This window comes from Asparagus officinalis, chromosome 7, assembly GCF_001876935.1.
Source record: "Asparagus officinalis chromosome 7, Aspof.V1, whole genome shotgun sequence".
Classification (NCBI taxonomy): Eukaryota; Viridiplantae; Streptophyta; class Magnoliopsida; order Asparagales; family Asparagaceae; genus Asparagus; species Asparagus officinalis.
In genome coordinates, this window is record NC_033800.1 from 4,557,309 (window position 1) to 4,571,926 (window position 14,618).

Sequence of the window (14,618 nt, forward strand, 5' to 3'; positions counted from 1 at the left end):
AAAAAACCAGCCTTAAAAAGATAGCCTCGCCAAACACCCACTGAATTTAATGGGAAAAAAGTACGCGCCAAATTCCCGCCCTTGCAAAACGAAATACTTCGAAAAAAATTTGGGTGAAGTAACCACTCACGAGAACTAGGGTTTATTTCTCTGCCCTTAACACAAAAAACCAACATTTACCCCCAAATCTCCCATCAGTTTCATCTTCAATTGCCGCTCTCTCACCAGAAAACCCTAGATTTCTCAAACGAATTCTTCAATGGCCGGCCAATCCGATCCCGATCTCTCCATTTTCTCAGCCCCAGAGGCACAGGATCCCTTTTCCTCAAGCCTAGATCTCAAATTTCTGGATTATTTTCAATTATTGAAGTCTGAAATTGTTTTTTTTTCCTCCGTCAGGTAGAGTTCCTTGCAGAGGATGAGATGATAGAAATTGTTCCCAATATTAGAATGGAAGCCCTAAACATGATCTGCGTAATTCCATCTCTTATAATATATTAACTTTTATTATATGATGTTGTTTATGGCATTTATTGGGAATTTCTTGGCGATTATCAGGGGGATTACGGTCCCTTTTTCCCGCAAATTGCGACCAGGGTGCCGCTTTGGCTTGCTGTGGCTCTGAGGAAACGTGGCAAATGCACGATTAGATCACCAGAGTGGATGTCAGTGGGTAAGAGGTTAATTTTATTTGTTATTTTCAGTAATATAGTTTACTTTTTTTCTCCTATTTAAAATTTGAAGGGAGTTCGTATTAGATATATGTATTTTATTTGAGCACAGCATTTTTGTTGATTGGGAAAATTGCAATGATTTTGTCAATAAGTAGTTGCTAACAGCATTTTGCTATTTAACTGTAAAATTTTCTGATATAAACCATTAACCATTAAGAATGGGTTATCTTTATGGAGACAAAAGGTACAAGCTAGGAAGAGATTAGGTAGCCATAATTCATGTATGATGCTATGCGAGTTTGTGAGCAGAAATGCATCATATCCGGATTCCTTTCTTATGTCTCTACATCGAAAGAAGGTCTTCCAGAACCCCAAATAGGCATGTGGGCAACTGGAAAAACTGACCTCATTGGTAATGCGGTTTAAGTCACTTATTTGTCAAGAAGCAATTCTCCAAAATTTCTCCTAGACTTGGATTTTTTTTTTGAAAACGGATAGATATGACTTTGTTATAAATGCGTGAGGTGCACAGTCCCTTTACGCGCACATAATGCACACACTTGAGTGAAGTGAGACGCACATTGGACACATAATTTTTCAAGATAGATAATCAAGCCTGAAAATACAAATTTATGTATCCTCACAAAAACAAAAGTCAAGATAGATAATATCTACTACAAAATCACAAAATAAGATCTTAATTCATAATGCTAACACATCCAACATAGTATCAAAGATCACAATTGTCCAAATCAAAAGTCAAATCAACACTAATATTGAAGCAAAAATTAAGGTCCTCAATTGGGCTACTAAAAAGGATTAACGGGTTTTATTTTACTTTTTGGGATATGAATTATCGGCCTAAGGGGTATAAAGACCCAATTGAAATGTTAAAGAACAAAAATATATGACATTATGCTTTGCATGGGCCTTGCATGCAACACAGGTTGCTCACGAGGCGCAGAAGGCGCCGCCGCTTCGTAGGGCGCATGAGGCGCGCGCCTTTGATAACATTGAAATAATGAAAGTTGTGTTGGGAATTTATCAAATAAATAAAGATTATAACATGAAATAAATCCGAAATCAAAATAAATGAGAGATAAGAAAATCAGGCCTGACGGGAGCAGTCGTGTAAACACTGCCCTAGAAGATTGAGGCCCCGCCTATCGCCCTGGCGCAGATGATCCCTTCTCCCCTAGCGGTAAAAACCCCCGGAAACGGCCCGGCCTCTGCACTCGGGCGAGAGTGCAGAGCTTCAGCTCAGATGAAGAAGTTGCCCATAAAGTAAAACTAAAGTATAGATGAAAATGATATGTAGAGGAGAAAAGAAAACAAGATAAGTTTTCCACATTTTTCTTCATTTTTCTTGAGCTCAACATATGTTGTTTATATAGGGGTTGAAAAGAGCCGTTACAAAATCCCTCAATAAATTTCGTAACGTTCGTCATAATGTATAGTCATTATGCCCATTTTAATTACAAATTAAAACACATTAAAACATATTTTAATTGCATATTTTAATTACAAAAAATTATTAGAATTTATTAAGGCAAAATTGCCTTTTCTTTAAAAATATCCAACAACAACTTAATTCTAGACCCAATTTCCTTCTCCATTCTCGCAATTGTTTTTCCACGTGAGCCTACTATCATACTTGTGAAATCGTAACCAGGATATTCTTTCCCAGGTATATAAATCTTTGTTTTGATCTTAGTGGCCTTTTTCCTCATCCATTTTTTTAATGCTTTTTGGCAGCTAGAATTATTTTGGGTCAACTTTTCGATGAATTTTTCCCTCTATTCCTTGAGTTTGCTGCGAAGCCTGACCTCCCTTGTATTTACTCTAATCGCAAAGTCGTCGTAAAGAGGTGGTGGAGACCTTTCACTCTCTGGTCGATAATCGACTAGTCTAGACTGCAGCTTTTTTGATATTTCAAAAAGTTGAGCAATCAATTTTGAAGTTTCTATATCATTAAAAGAGCTATAAAATTACTCTTTCTAGTCACTATTAAAAATGATAGGACATCAAAACATGTTAGCATAAAAGATCATGGTCTATGATCGTAATCTATGTCTGAAGATGTAACTGCATAGTGTTTGTACAGATTAAAATTTAACCTTAATATCTGAACATTTCAAACTAATGTGGAACTAAAAATTCTGCAGTTATGCATATGCACATACATGAATGAAATTAATAATAGATACATGCAGAGCATAATAGGATTTTGTATCTTAAAAAATATTTTCGTAGCTTAAAATATATTTCATACTTCATAATTCAAATGCATAAAATTTTTAAATTATTCTATTATAAGAGGTTGTAAATTAGTTGCCTACAAATAAGACCTTCCAAATTTAAATTGGTTGCCTACAAGTGAGACCTTCCAAATTTAAATTGGTTGTCTACAAAAGAGACCTTCCAATTTTATGTTGCCATTTTCTAGTACCACCTCTTATACAAATAATAATAATAATAAAAATAATTGTACATACGTGCTTTAAGTTTTTCAAGTGCATTCTTGCATAAAACCTTGCAATTAATCATGTAACAAATGCAAGTTATCTAAAAGGATATATAAACATTTATTGCAATATCCATCATAACACAATAAAAGAGATGAACTTTACATTTGAAGATTTGAAATATAATCCACCATATAAAATAGAATTTTAAAAAATGCACCTCTTTGATTTGGTTCGCTCATATATTGATCATTTATCATTAGGCAATTTATGATGCAAGAAGCGTAATTAAATAAATGCATATGAATTTTTTTTATTTTTTTTCATAATTCCGGTCCTCTTATTCCAAACCAAAAACTCCTAAAGTGAAAAGATTAAAGTTTTACCCGGGTAGTTAGCCAGGTAAGGATAGTAATAGAGGTTGATCAAAGATCAATTAAGTACCTCGTTCCTTGCAGAGCGCGTTACGCAACCCTTAAACCTTGCCTTAGACACCAACTAATCCAAGAAAACTTGAATCGGTTCACTCAATGAGTTTTTGTTCCTTAACAGTATATAGAAACTTTAAATTATTTCCTGTTAGCATTTAATTTGCCTAGCAACTATACTGCAAACATATGATGGATAAGGCCGAGGAGGGGTTTATTCATGTCTTGAGAGTAAAAACTCATCTGTTGCAGACAACTGCCACTTAAGTTGCTGAACAAATCTGCATTCACTTTTACCACCTTCTGTATTAAGCTTATTAGATGTATAAGCACTTCAAAGTATGGAATTATTAATAATAGAAGGTACCATATTCATAGTTTAAAGAAATGAAAGTATTAAACCATGAACAAATTTAAATACTTCAAAGTATATATATATCCAGATTTTGTTCACTTGTCAAAACCATGTATATGGGACTTTCAAGAATAAAAATGTGCATTGCTACAAATTTATAGCATGTTTCAAATGCGAGCATATTCACTAGCACAAGGGAATAAGGGTAGGTTTTAGATGATTCTAACAAATATAAACTAGGCTTTTAGAAACCGATAAAGGTTGTTTGATATTCGTAACTTACAATAATTATTGATTATAAACCAACTATAAGACAAATGTAATTAACTGTTAAATTAAATTAACAGAAATATTTAGCTACAAATTTTTTTTTTAAATAACCAAAACTGTTTACATGAACAGTAACTTTTTAAATAAAATGAACAGTACCGTTCTCAACATAAATGAACAGTAACATCAATTTTAAAATTAAACAGTAACGCCGTTTTTTTAAGAATGAACAGTAACGACATTTTTATAAATGAGCATTAACATTCTTAAAAATAAATAAATAGTAACATTCATTAAAATGAATGAACAGTAATCTTTTTGTTTTTTCAAAACATTAAAACTGTTCAAAACGAACATTAACAGGCACATTTTGTGAACAGTAACATTTAAAAAAATAACAGTAATTATTAGTTAAATAAAATTTTAAACAGTTACTGTATTTTTCTGAGTGAACAGTAGCAAAACTGATTTTTTTTTAACAATTAATAGATAATCAAGCAATTAGCAATAAATTTTTTTTAAGCAGTAATTTTTTAAATGAACAGTAAGTAAAAAGTACATGATGTTATGAACAGTAAATTCTCGGGTGAACAGTAAACTGTTGATGAACAGTAATTTTAAAATTTTTTTTTTTAAAAAAAAACAACAACTATGAATCATCAATCTTCTAGATTGTTGGGAATTTATCAAATAAATAAAGGTTATAACATGAAATAAATCCGAAATCAAAATAAATGAGAGATAAGAAAATCAGGCCTGACGGGAGCAGTCGTGTAAACACTGTCCTAGAAGATTGAGGACCCGCCTATCGCCCTGGCGCATATGATCCCTTCTCCCCTAGCGGTAAAAACCCCCGGAAACGGCCCGGCCTCTGCACTCGGGCGAGAGTGCAGAGCTTCAGCTCAGATGAAGAAGTTGCCCATAAAGTAAAACTAAAGTATAGATGAAAATGATATGTAGAGGAGAAAAAAAAACAAGATAAGTTTTCCACATTTTTCTTCATCTTTTTTTAGCTCAACATATGTTGTTTATATAGGGGTTGAAAAGAGCCGTTACAAAATCCCTCAATAAATTTCGTAACGTTCGTCATAATGTATAGTCATTATGCCCATTTTAATTACAAATTAAAACACATTAAAACATATTTTAATTGCATATTTTAATTACAAAATTTATTAGAATTCATTAAGGCAAAATTGCCTTTTCTTTAAAAATATCCAACAAGTTGTGCTGCATAGAATTGTGTTCAACGCTAGGCCCAACTAAAACTAAAGATTGAAGTAGAACAAATTTCTATAGGACACCTGCAAGTATGTTAAGAAGCTAAGATGCATCTGAACAAAGTTACTATGTACAGTTCTTCGAATCAAACCCCGCAATTTGACTGTCGCTAGCACACTTCCATTTGTTGTCAAAGAAACACCCATGTCCATTAATGCTAATCGCACTGATAAAGCCTTTACCCCAAATTGGCTGTATGAATCCTATTATTTTATACGTATAAGTATATTATAGAATGTTCTTAAAAATGTATCATGGAAGTGTCTTATAGTTATTATTAGACATCACTCAGGAATAGGCCTACATATGTTAAATTAAAAAAATAGAGGTTCCTTTTATATTCGCTTTGTAGATAAATACAAAATTGAATAAGAAGCAATAAATTATTTGTCGGAGATTATCTCAAATGATGTCCTGAATAATTTCAGTAACTGGAATTATGTTCAGTCAGTGTGGAAATAAAATTAATTCCGAGTCACACTTTAAGTCCATTAAATTCAGCTTGTATTGCAACAGAAAGACAGGGGTTAGATATGGTACTGAAGGGTCAAGGAACGGGGATATAATTCACAGACTAGTCAAGTTTATCCTTTCAATGTCGTTGGAGTCAATCCATGAAGGTATGTCATTTTTAAAAACCTTGGAGGCTGGCTGAGAATAAAGTTGAGACACAACTGGAGAAGAATTTAAGAAAATTAACTCAACTTAATGTTTGTGCCGAGGGTCACAATCTGTTGTTCGTCTTTTTGGAAGTTGACATTGGGGGTCTGTTTTCTTCTCTTTTCTTCACTTTTCATTGTACTGCTACCTGAAGTAGCTCCAACCACTTTCGTGGAAATGTACTAGTTGTTTTTGTATTTTCTTTTCTCATCTTGCCTCATTGTTATTGACACTATGCTTCTATCTTAGTGATCTACTGCTGTTTTTTTCTTTTGCCAGAGAGGTTGACACAGGTATTGGAATCAGAAAGAGAATCTCCTAGAGAATTTCAGCCCTTGCCATTTCACTATATTGAAATCTCACGGCTTTTATTTGACCAGTATGGCAATAATAACTTGAATGTTCTTTTGTCGCATTCAACTATTTTTAATATTTGTTGATGCATTACTAAACTGTCTTTGCTTCTAGTGCCCATGATGATATTCAGAATATATACATGGTGAGTATGAGAAAATGTAGGCTGTCATGTTTCTTAAATCTACCAAGAATAACATCCTAGGCTATGATTTTACAGGTGCGGTCTTTAATTGAGGACATCAGGGATGTTAGGTTCCATAAGGTTGAAACTGGTTTGGAGACAATAGCTGGTAGGACGCATGCAGTCAAGGTATATTTGCTAAATTGCCTTACATGTTTTTAATTTATTGTATATGTTTCCCTCTTTCTACCTGTCTTGGAGAAAGCAAAATTTTTGGGATGACAGATATGGTTATAGGATCTAGGTTCTTTTACTAGGAAAAATTGAATTTAAACACTGGAAGTAAGCGCATAAGGAATGATTTATGAAGTGTGTTTTCATTATATCCTTGTGCGCTGATGGATCAGAGACATTATTGATGTTGCTGCTGAAGTAACACCTAAGCAGAGGCACTTTAATCACTGCTTGTAGTCAAATTTCACATAAGTGAAATTTCAAGGTTCCTTAGCATCCTGTTGCCCAATCAAAACATCATGTGCCTCTTGGTCCAATCTTTTCCTTGTGCTTAGGATTTTGGGCATTTAGGTTTCCGAACCTTAATAATGTGACTGTGAAATGAATAAATCATATACTAGCTCATTTTCTCCTGAAGTCTGTGGTTCCCTGTGTTCAACTAAAACATTGCACTCAACCTCAATATTTGACCCTAAAGTACAAAGAACCTGTTCTTTTAGTAGTATTCTACATGCATGGATGCATGCATATGTCAATAGGCCATGTGCAAGCTAACTTGGTCCGTAGTTTCATAGTGTTTACGAGGTGTGTCTTTAGTGGGTATAATACTGTGAGTATTCTCTATAGTCTTACCTGCAAAATTAAACTTAGCCACTTCAGTTAAGAACATTTCAAACTGGCAGCACATTGAGCTTGCCCCTTCTGCATTACAGATGTTGTGAGAACGCAAATTATGCAATTGCATGCTCTTCAAATAAAACTTTGGCAATACGTATACACCACCATATATTTGGTTCCTTGTGTTTGTACACCATCCAAATATTTGCCTGAGAGAGTATTTACGGACATCTTTCTCTGTAAATTGGGTGGCTATACCTGCTATATTATTTTTCATCTGCTGTACTTTTTTATGTTTGACAATATACAGACATTGTCCTTTGCCACCAATTTGATATCTCCTTTCTTTGGGCCATTTATTGTCATTACATTGGAGCTGATGTGCTCTCAATGAAGTTTGCCTTTTATCCAGGGAACTGATCCTTGGTAAAACTGGAAGACACTCTATTCAGCTTTTCAAGGTTCATGATTATGATCTTGAATCCATTGTAATATTCATCATAAAAGTTGCAAACATTTACTATCTGTTGAATGTTTGCTTTTTTTTCCCTTTGCATTTAGTGAACTCACACAATTAACTTCTCAGCGTCCTCTTACTAATCTTCTGCTTATCTGCAGCTGAAAAATCTATCTGCCATGGAAGTGAATATAGTACGACCATTTATGGTGAGGGCCTTGCAGGCCTTCTATAAGCACGACAGCCCGCAAGTGATTCAGCAATCAGAACCAATGGGTACCAGACGACCTCAGGCAGTTGACCGCGGCCCACGAGTAAGTCTGCAAATATTAGTTTAAAAAATTGGTTTTCAACTTTTAGATAATTTGTCACAAAATTGAATTTCTTGAAACTGGTTTCAAAATAAGTTTAGCTAAACTGACCTGAGCTCCTGAATCATTTCCTACTTGCTACAATAATTAGTCAACTTCGTTTTGCTTCCAGTTATGCAGTAGTATTAGCGTTAATTGCTTATTCTGCGGTATGTATGCTGAAATGTATTGAGTAGAGACATGTAGGTATGTATGAACAGACTCATCTTTTAACCTTTTTAGGGTATCTGTAGGTCACTGTGTGCGTCGGTCTGATTTGTATACACACGTTCGTTGCACTTGGTTTTAGTTAAACTTTGATGGTGATGTGTTTATTTATGTTCTTAGAACCAATCTTTAACTGAACAGTTACCTTGTTGTGTCAGTTGTTTCTTCTATTTATGCATGTAAATTGTTTTTATTGCCTCTCTTGAGACCAAATCCTTTTGAGTCAAATTTCCACTGCTTGCATATGTCATATGTAAACCACCACCTCAAGTTCTACTTAGCTATTCCATTCTAAATGACTAGAAATATGAGATCTTTGGTAACTTATTTTGGTGGTACTTTCATCTACCTCTTCAGAGTTGGCTGCAGCTTACCTTCTGATGTTACTATGGTGTCAATGTTAGTGATTGGAAACATTGAAATGGGATCTCCTCATGAATCTCTTGTTTTTTGTTTCTTTTGCAGCGAGATCTGCGCCCCCGTTAAAAGTTTTAAGAGTTTCTCTTCGTGCTTCTACGAAATTGCTGATAATATTCCAACCCAGCTGAGATTTTTCATTTGGTAAAATAAACATTTATGCGGATTGTACAGGTACTGTTCTATTCTTTATTTCTTCTCTTGGCAATCAAATTGTACTCGAAAGCGTTGTTGTAGTACAGTGGTAGAGCCTTTTCGCAGCTTGGTATATTTCCAAATTTCTTTTGCAATATTTCTATCTTTTTTAAACACAGGTTATTACTTGTACAATATTTCTTTTAAATTGCAAAGGAACATTAGCAGATTAGCTTCTGTAACCATCTGGTTTTTGGAAATAACCAACAATGATGATCAGAAACTCTTTAAAGCCAGTAGCCAAACTATAAAGTTCGTTTTCCTTAATGATTGTAAGTTATCTACATCAACACCATGCTGACATGTCAAATTGTTGGGTATCTCCTGTTAGTCTAAAGTGTAGACCCAAAGTCGAAGCCGAAGCTGGAATCAAAATGAGGGAGAGAACGAAGATAAAACTGCCAGACTGATCCACAGTGATCGCGAGTCTGCAGCGGTCGACCGCGAACGTGTACAGGAGCTCAGGAGGAGCTGGATCCGAAGGCGGTCGACCGTGACGGTCGATCGCACCAACCCTATAATCGATTTAAGTCTATCGTTTGATACGGTCAACCGCGATTGGTGTGCGGTCGACCGCGATACCTGCGCGGTCGACCGTCACGGTCGACCGTGACGCAGTCAGACTGTTTCCTAAATAGTTTTGGATTCTGTTTCTACCAGGACTCTATATATACCTTAAACGTTTTTAGGGTTGAAAATAAGCACGAAAAAGAGAACTTTTTGACTGTAGAAAAAGAGAGAATCTCAGAGAGATAAAACCCTAGTTTGAGAACTTGTATTTCTTCTTCAATTAATAAAGGAATTGTGTGGTGTGGCTCCCGAGGACGTAGGCACGTTGCTGAACCTCGTTAAATCTGGTGTGTTTGTTTCCTTTACTCTTTTACAAGTTTTGATCTTTATTTGTGGTGAATTTCCTACTTTCCTACTTTCGACATAAGGTCCGGAAGGGTAAGGGTCCGATGATTGTTTTGGATTTCCCAACAACTAGTATCAAACCTTCGTTCAGCAATTTGTGTGAAAGTCATGGCAGAGGAAATCAAATCAAAGATCGAGAAGTTTGACGGCTCAGATTTCGCCTATTAGAAGTCGCAGATGGAGGACTATCTGTACCAGAAGGACTTGTATCGCCTGCTGATGGGCAAGGAAAAAGGACAGAAGAAAGAGGAGTCAGATGGTGATTGAGAGATACTGGATAGGAAGGTTCTAGGGCAAATTCGGTTGTCGCTCGTCAAATCAGTAGCCCACAACATATTAAAGGAGAAGACGACTGTGTGGCTTATGGAAGCGCTCGCGAAAATGTACGAGCAACCGTCGGCAACAAACAAGGTGTATCTTGTCAAAACTCTTTTCAACCTCAAGATGGCAGAAGGACGATCCTTCACGATGTATCTCAGCGAGTTCAACACGATTGTTGATCAGCTTATCTCCGTAGACATCACGTTCGATGATGAAGTACAAGCCCTATTGATTCTATCGCAGTTGCCGGATAGTTGGGCAGGTTGTGTGACGACAATCAGCAATTTGATGGGAAAAGAGAAGTTGAAGCTTAGTGAGGTTATTAGCATGATTCTATCCGAGGAGGTTAGAAGGAAATCGTCCGAATCAGAAGGTTCAAGTTTAACCCTAAACTTCGAACAGAGAGGTAGAAGCCAGAAGAAAGGAAACCAGAACAGGAATCGGTCAAAATCAGTGAAGAAAAGGTCGAACTCGAAGGTTAGGCCTATTAAAGAGAAGTGTTGGAACTGCGGCCAGGAGGGCCATATGTCTTCAGTCTGTAAGAGTCCAAAGAAAGATGCAGGTGAGCAGGAGGCTCATATCGTGCAGGATGCTTTGATCCTTGCTATGGATAGTGACTCAGATTCTTGGGTCATCGACTCAGGAGCCTTTTTCCACGTCACTGCTAACAGGAAGCTCTTTCAGAATTATATAGCAGGGGACTTCGGAAAAGTGTATTTGGGGAATAACGAGCCATGTAATATTATTGGAAAGGGCGAAATGCAGATTCAGATGAAGGGCTCTAAATGGACATTGAAGAACGTGAGACACGTACCGAAGTTGAAGAGGAATCTTGTTTCGGTGGGACAACTTGGAGCAGAAGGCTATGTTTCGACATTCACAGGGGATTCGTGAAGAATCTCCAACGGTACGATGGTTGTTGCTCGAGGCAACAAACTAGGAACTCTCTACCTCACCTTATATGCGAGTGACACCCTCGTAATTATAGCTGGCAAAGAGAGTACAGATCTGTGGCACAACAGGCTAGGGCACATGAGCGAAAATGAGATGAAGATCTTACATTCACAGGGAAAACTGACCGGGATCGACTCCGTGGAAGTCAGAGTTTGTGAAGACTGCATCTTTGGGAAGTAGAAGATGGTTAGTTTCCAGAAGGGTGGAAGGCCACATAAGGCTCAGAAGCTAGAGTTGATTCATACAGATGTATGGGGTCCAGCCAGTGTGTCTTCTTTTGACGGTTCGAGATACTACGTCACCTTTATCGATGATCACTCGAGCAAGGTGTGGGTGTCAGAGGTGTTCGGAGTCTTCAAGAAGTGGAAAGCCATGGTGGAGAACAAGACATATCTGAAGGTGAAGTGTCTGAGATCAGACAATGGTGGAGAATATGAACCGGAGGAGTTCAAGAGGTTCTGTGTTACGAATGGAATTCAGTTAGAGATGACTACTCCAGGGATATCGCAACAGATCGGCATTGCAGAGAGAATGAACAAGACCTTAACGGAGCGTGCCAGAAGCATGCGATTACATGCAAGTCTGCCTAAGATATTTTGGGCGGATGCAGTGCATACGACAGCTTACCTTATTAATCACGGGCCATCAGTTTCATTGGATTTTGGGATTCCAGAGGAGGTTTGGAGTGGAAAGAAGATAAATCTTTCACACTTGCGGGTATTTAGTTACGTGGCTTATGTTCATATCAGTGACCACGTCAGGGACAAGCTAGAGGCTAAGTCACAAAAGTGCACATTTATTGGATACAACATTGATGAGCTCGGATATCGTCTTTGGGATGAAAAGAACAGGAAGATCATCAGAAGCAGGGATGTGATATTTAATGAGGAGGTGATGTACAAGAATAGGAAAAATGCTAAGGATAGCCAAAGCAGTGGGAGCAGCACTTCGGATGCAGGTGGATTCAAGTACATTGATGTAGAGAAACTTCCAGATATAGGTGATGATGTTTGCTCTGACCACAGAACGAAGGAGGCTCCAGGTGTAGAAGAAACTACCCAGGGCATGGAGCTCAGGAGGTCATCCAAGGTACTCAAACCAAATCCCAGATATCTTTCATCTCTTGACTACTTATTGTTGATAGATAGCGGTGAGCCGGAGTGTTATGAAGAGGTAATGCAAGTGAGTGAATCTCAGCAGTGGGAGCATACTATGTAGGAGGAGATGGATTCTCTACTCACTAATGAGACATGAGAGTTAGCCCAACTACCTGTATAGAAGAAGACCTTACATAACAAATGAGTCTATCGGGTCAAGCAAGAGAGTGATAGAAGCAAGAGATTCAAGGCCAGATTAGTAGTGAAGGGGTTTCAATAGCGAGAAGGAGTTGACTACACAGAGATATTTTTTCCTGTTGTGAAGCTCACAACCATCAGAGTGGTGTTGAGTTTGGTAGTTGCAGAAGACCTCTTTCTTGAGCAGTTAGATATAAAGACTGTCTTTCTTCATGGTGACTTGGATAAAGAAATTTACATGAAGCGGCCTGTTGGCTTCATTAAAGAAGGAAAGAAAGAGATGGTGTGCAAGCTCAAGAAGAGCTTATATGGTTTGAAACATGCTCCAAGACAGTGGTACAAAAAGTTTGATAACTTCATGCAGAGCAATGAATATGGAAGATGCAATTCAGATTATTGCTGTTATTTCAAGAGGTTCGAGTCTAGATTCATTATCTTGTTATTATATGTTGATGACATGTTGGTAGCAGGACCGTGTTTAGAAGATATAAACAGTTTGAAGAAGCAGCTAGCAAAGGAATTTACAATAAATGATCTGGGTGCAGCGAAGCAGATTCTAGGAATGCGAATCAGTAGGGATAAAGCTGAAGGAAGGTTGAGATTGAGCCAAGCTGAATATATCAAGAAGGTACTTCAGAGGTTCAACATGCAGAATACTAAAGTTGTTAGCACGTCTCTTGAAAGTCAGTTCAAGATATCTAAGGAGTAATCGCCTAAGACAGATGCAGATAGAAAACATATGAGTAGTGTGTCATATTCTTCGGCCATTAGGAGTCTCATGTACGCGATAGTTTGCATGAGGTCGGACATCGTCCATGTAGTGGGAGTTGTGAGCAGATTTGCAAGCAATCCAGTGAAGCAACATTGGGAGGTCGTGAAGTGGATATTGCGGTACTTAAGGGGAACAACGAACAAACCACTATGTTTCAGGAGGAAGGAGTTGGTGCTGCAAGGATACGTAGATGCGGATTTCGCCGCTGATCATGATACGAGGCAAAGCACCACGGAGTATGTTTATACCTTAGTGTCGACAACAATGAGCTGAGTCTTACGTCTGCAAAAAAGATTGTGACTTTGTCTACAATCGAGGTTGAGTATGTCGCTGTGACCGAAGCAAGCAAGGAGATGATCTGGTTGAACGGGTGCTTGGAAGAGTTGGATTGAGTATGTCGCTGTGACCGAAGCAAGCAAGGAGATGATCTGGTTGAACGGGTGCTTGGAAGAGTTGGATCTGAAGCAAGGGAGAGGACGGGTGCTTGGAAGAGTTGGATCTGAAGCAAGGGAGAGGAGTTCTTTATTGTGATAGCCAGAGCGCTATGCATCTTGCTAAGAATCTATTATATCATGCCAGAACGAAGCACATCAACATAAAATACCATTTTATACGCTCGTTAGTTGAAGACGAAAAGTTACACTTAATGAAGATTTTGAGGAGTCAAAATCTGACGGACATGTTGACGAAGGCAGTCACCATTGAGAAACTGGAGTTGTGCGCAACTTCAGTTGGCCTTCACAAGTAGAAGACGAAGTCGGAGCCACACTACGAGAATCGGCGCGATCGCCAGGATATTGTTGATTGAAGAAAGGATTTTCCGTGGAGGAGAAGATACATGCGAAGAGGGAGAGTTCGAGTGAACTCGCTGATGGCACTTTGGTCTCCAAGTGGGCTGGAATCAAAATGAGGGAGAAAACGAAGAAAAAACTGCCAGGTTGATCCACGGTCGACCGTGAGTCTGTGACGGTCGACCACGAACATGCACATGAGCTCAGGAGGAGCTGGATCTGAAGGCGATCGACCGTGGCGATCAACCGCGCTAACCCTGTAATTGATTTAAGTCTTTGTCGTTTGATACGGTCAACCGCGACGCAGTCAGACTGTTTCCTAAACAGATTTGGATTCTGTTTCTATCAGGACTCTATATATACCTTAAACGTTTTTAGGGTTGAAAATAAGCACGAAAAAGAGAGCTTTTTGACTGTAGAAAAAGAGAGAGAATCTCAGAGAGATAAAACCTTAGTTTGA

General features: G+C 37.8%; 1 protein-coding gene across 1 annotated transcript; it reads left to right on the forward strand.

Moving 5' to 3' along the window:
* Positions 68-9,228, forward strand: LOC109851010 (DNA replication complex GINS protein PSF2). Its single transcript, XM_020421112.1, has 8 exons — positions 68-307; positions 400-474; positions 559-673; positions 6,413-6,512; positions 6,602-6,632; positions 6,708-6,800; positions 8,082-8,234; positions 8,964-9,228. Exons 1-8 carry the CDS (start codon positions 260-262, stop codon positions 8,982-8,984), a joined length of 636 nt encoding a protein of 211 aa, XP_020276701.1. The 5' UTR covers positions 68-259; the 3' UTR covers positions 8,985-9,228.

Excerpts from the sequence above, each read along its gene's own strand:
- LOC109851010 (XM_020421112.1), top strand. The coding sequence starts at position 260 with ATGGCCGGCCAATCCGATCCCGATCTCTCCATTTTCTCAGCCCCAGAG. Across the intron at positions 674-6,412 it reads ACCAGAGTGGATGTCAGTGG|AGAGGTTGACACAGGTATTG; the intron begins GTAAGAGGTTAA and ends TTCTTTTGCCAG. Across the intron at positions 6,801-8,081 it reads GTAGGACGCATGCAGTCAAG|CTGAAAAATCTATCTGCCAT; the intron begins GTATATTTGCTA and ends GCTTATCTGCAG.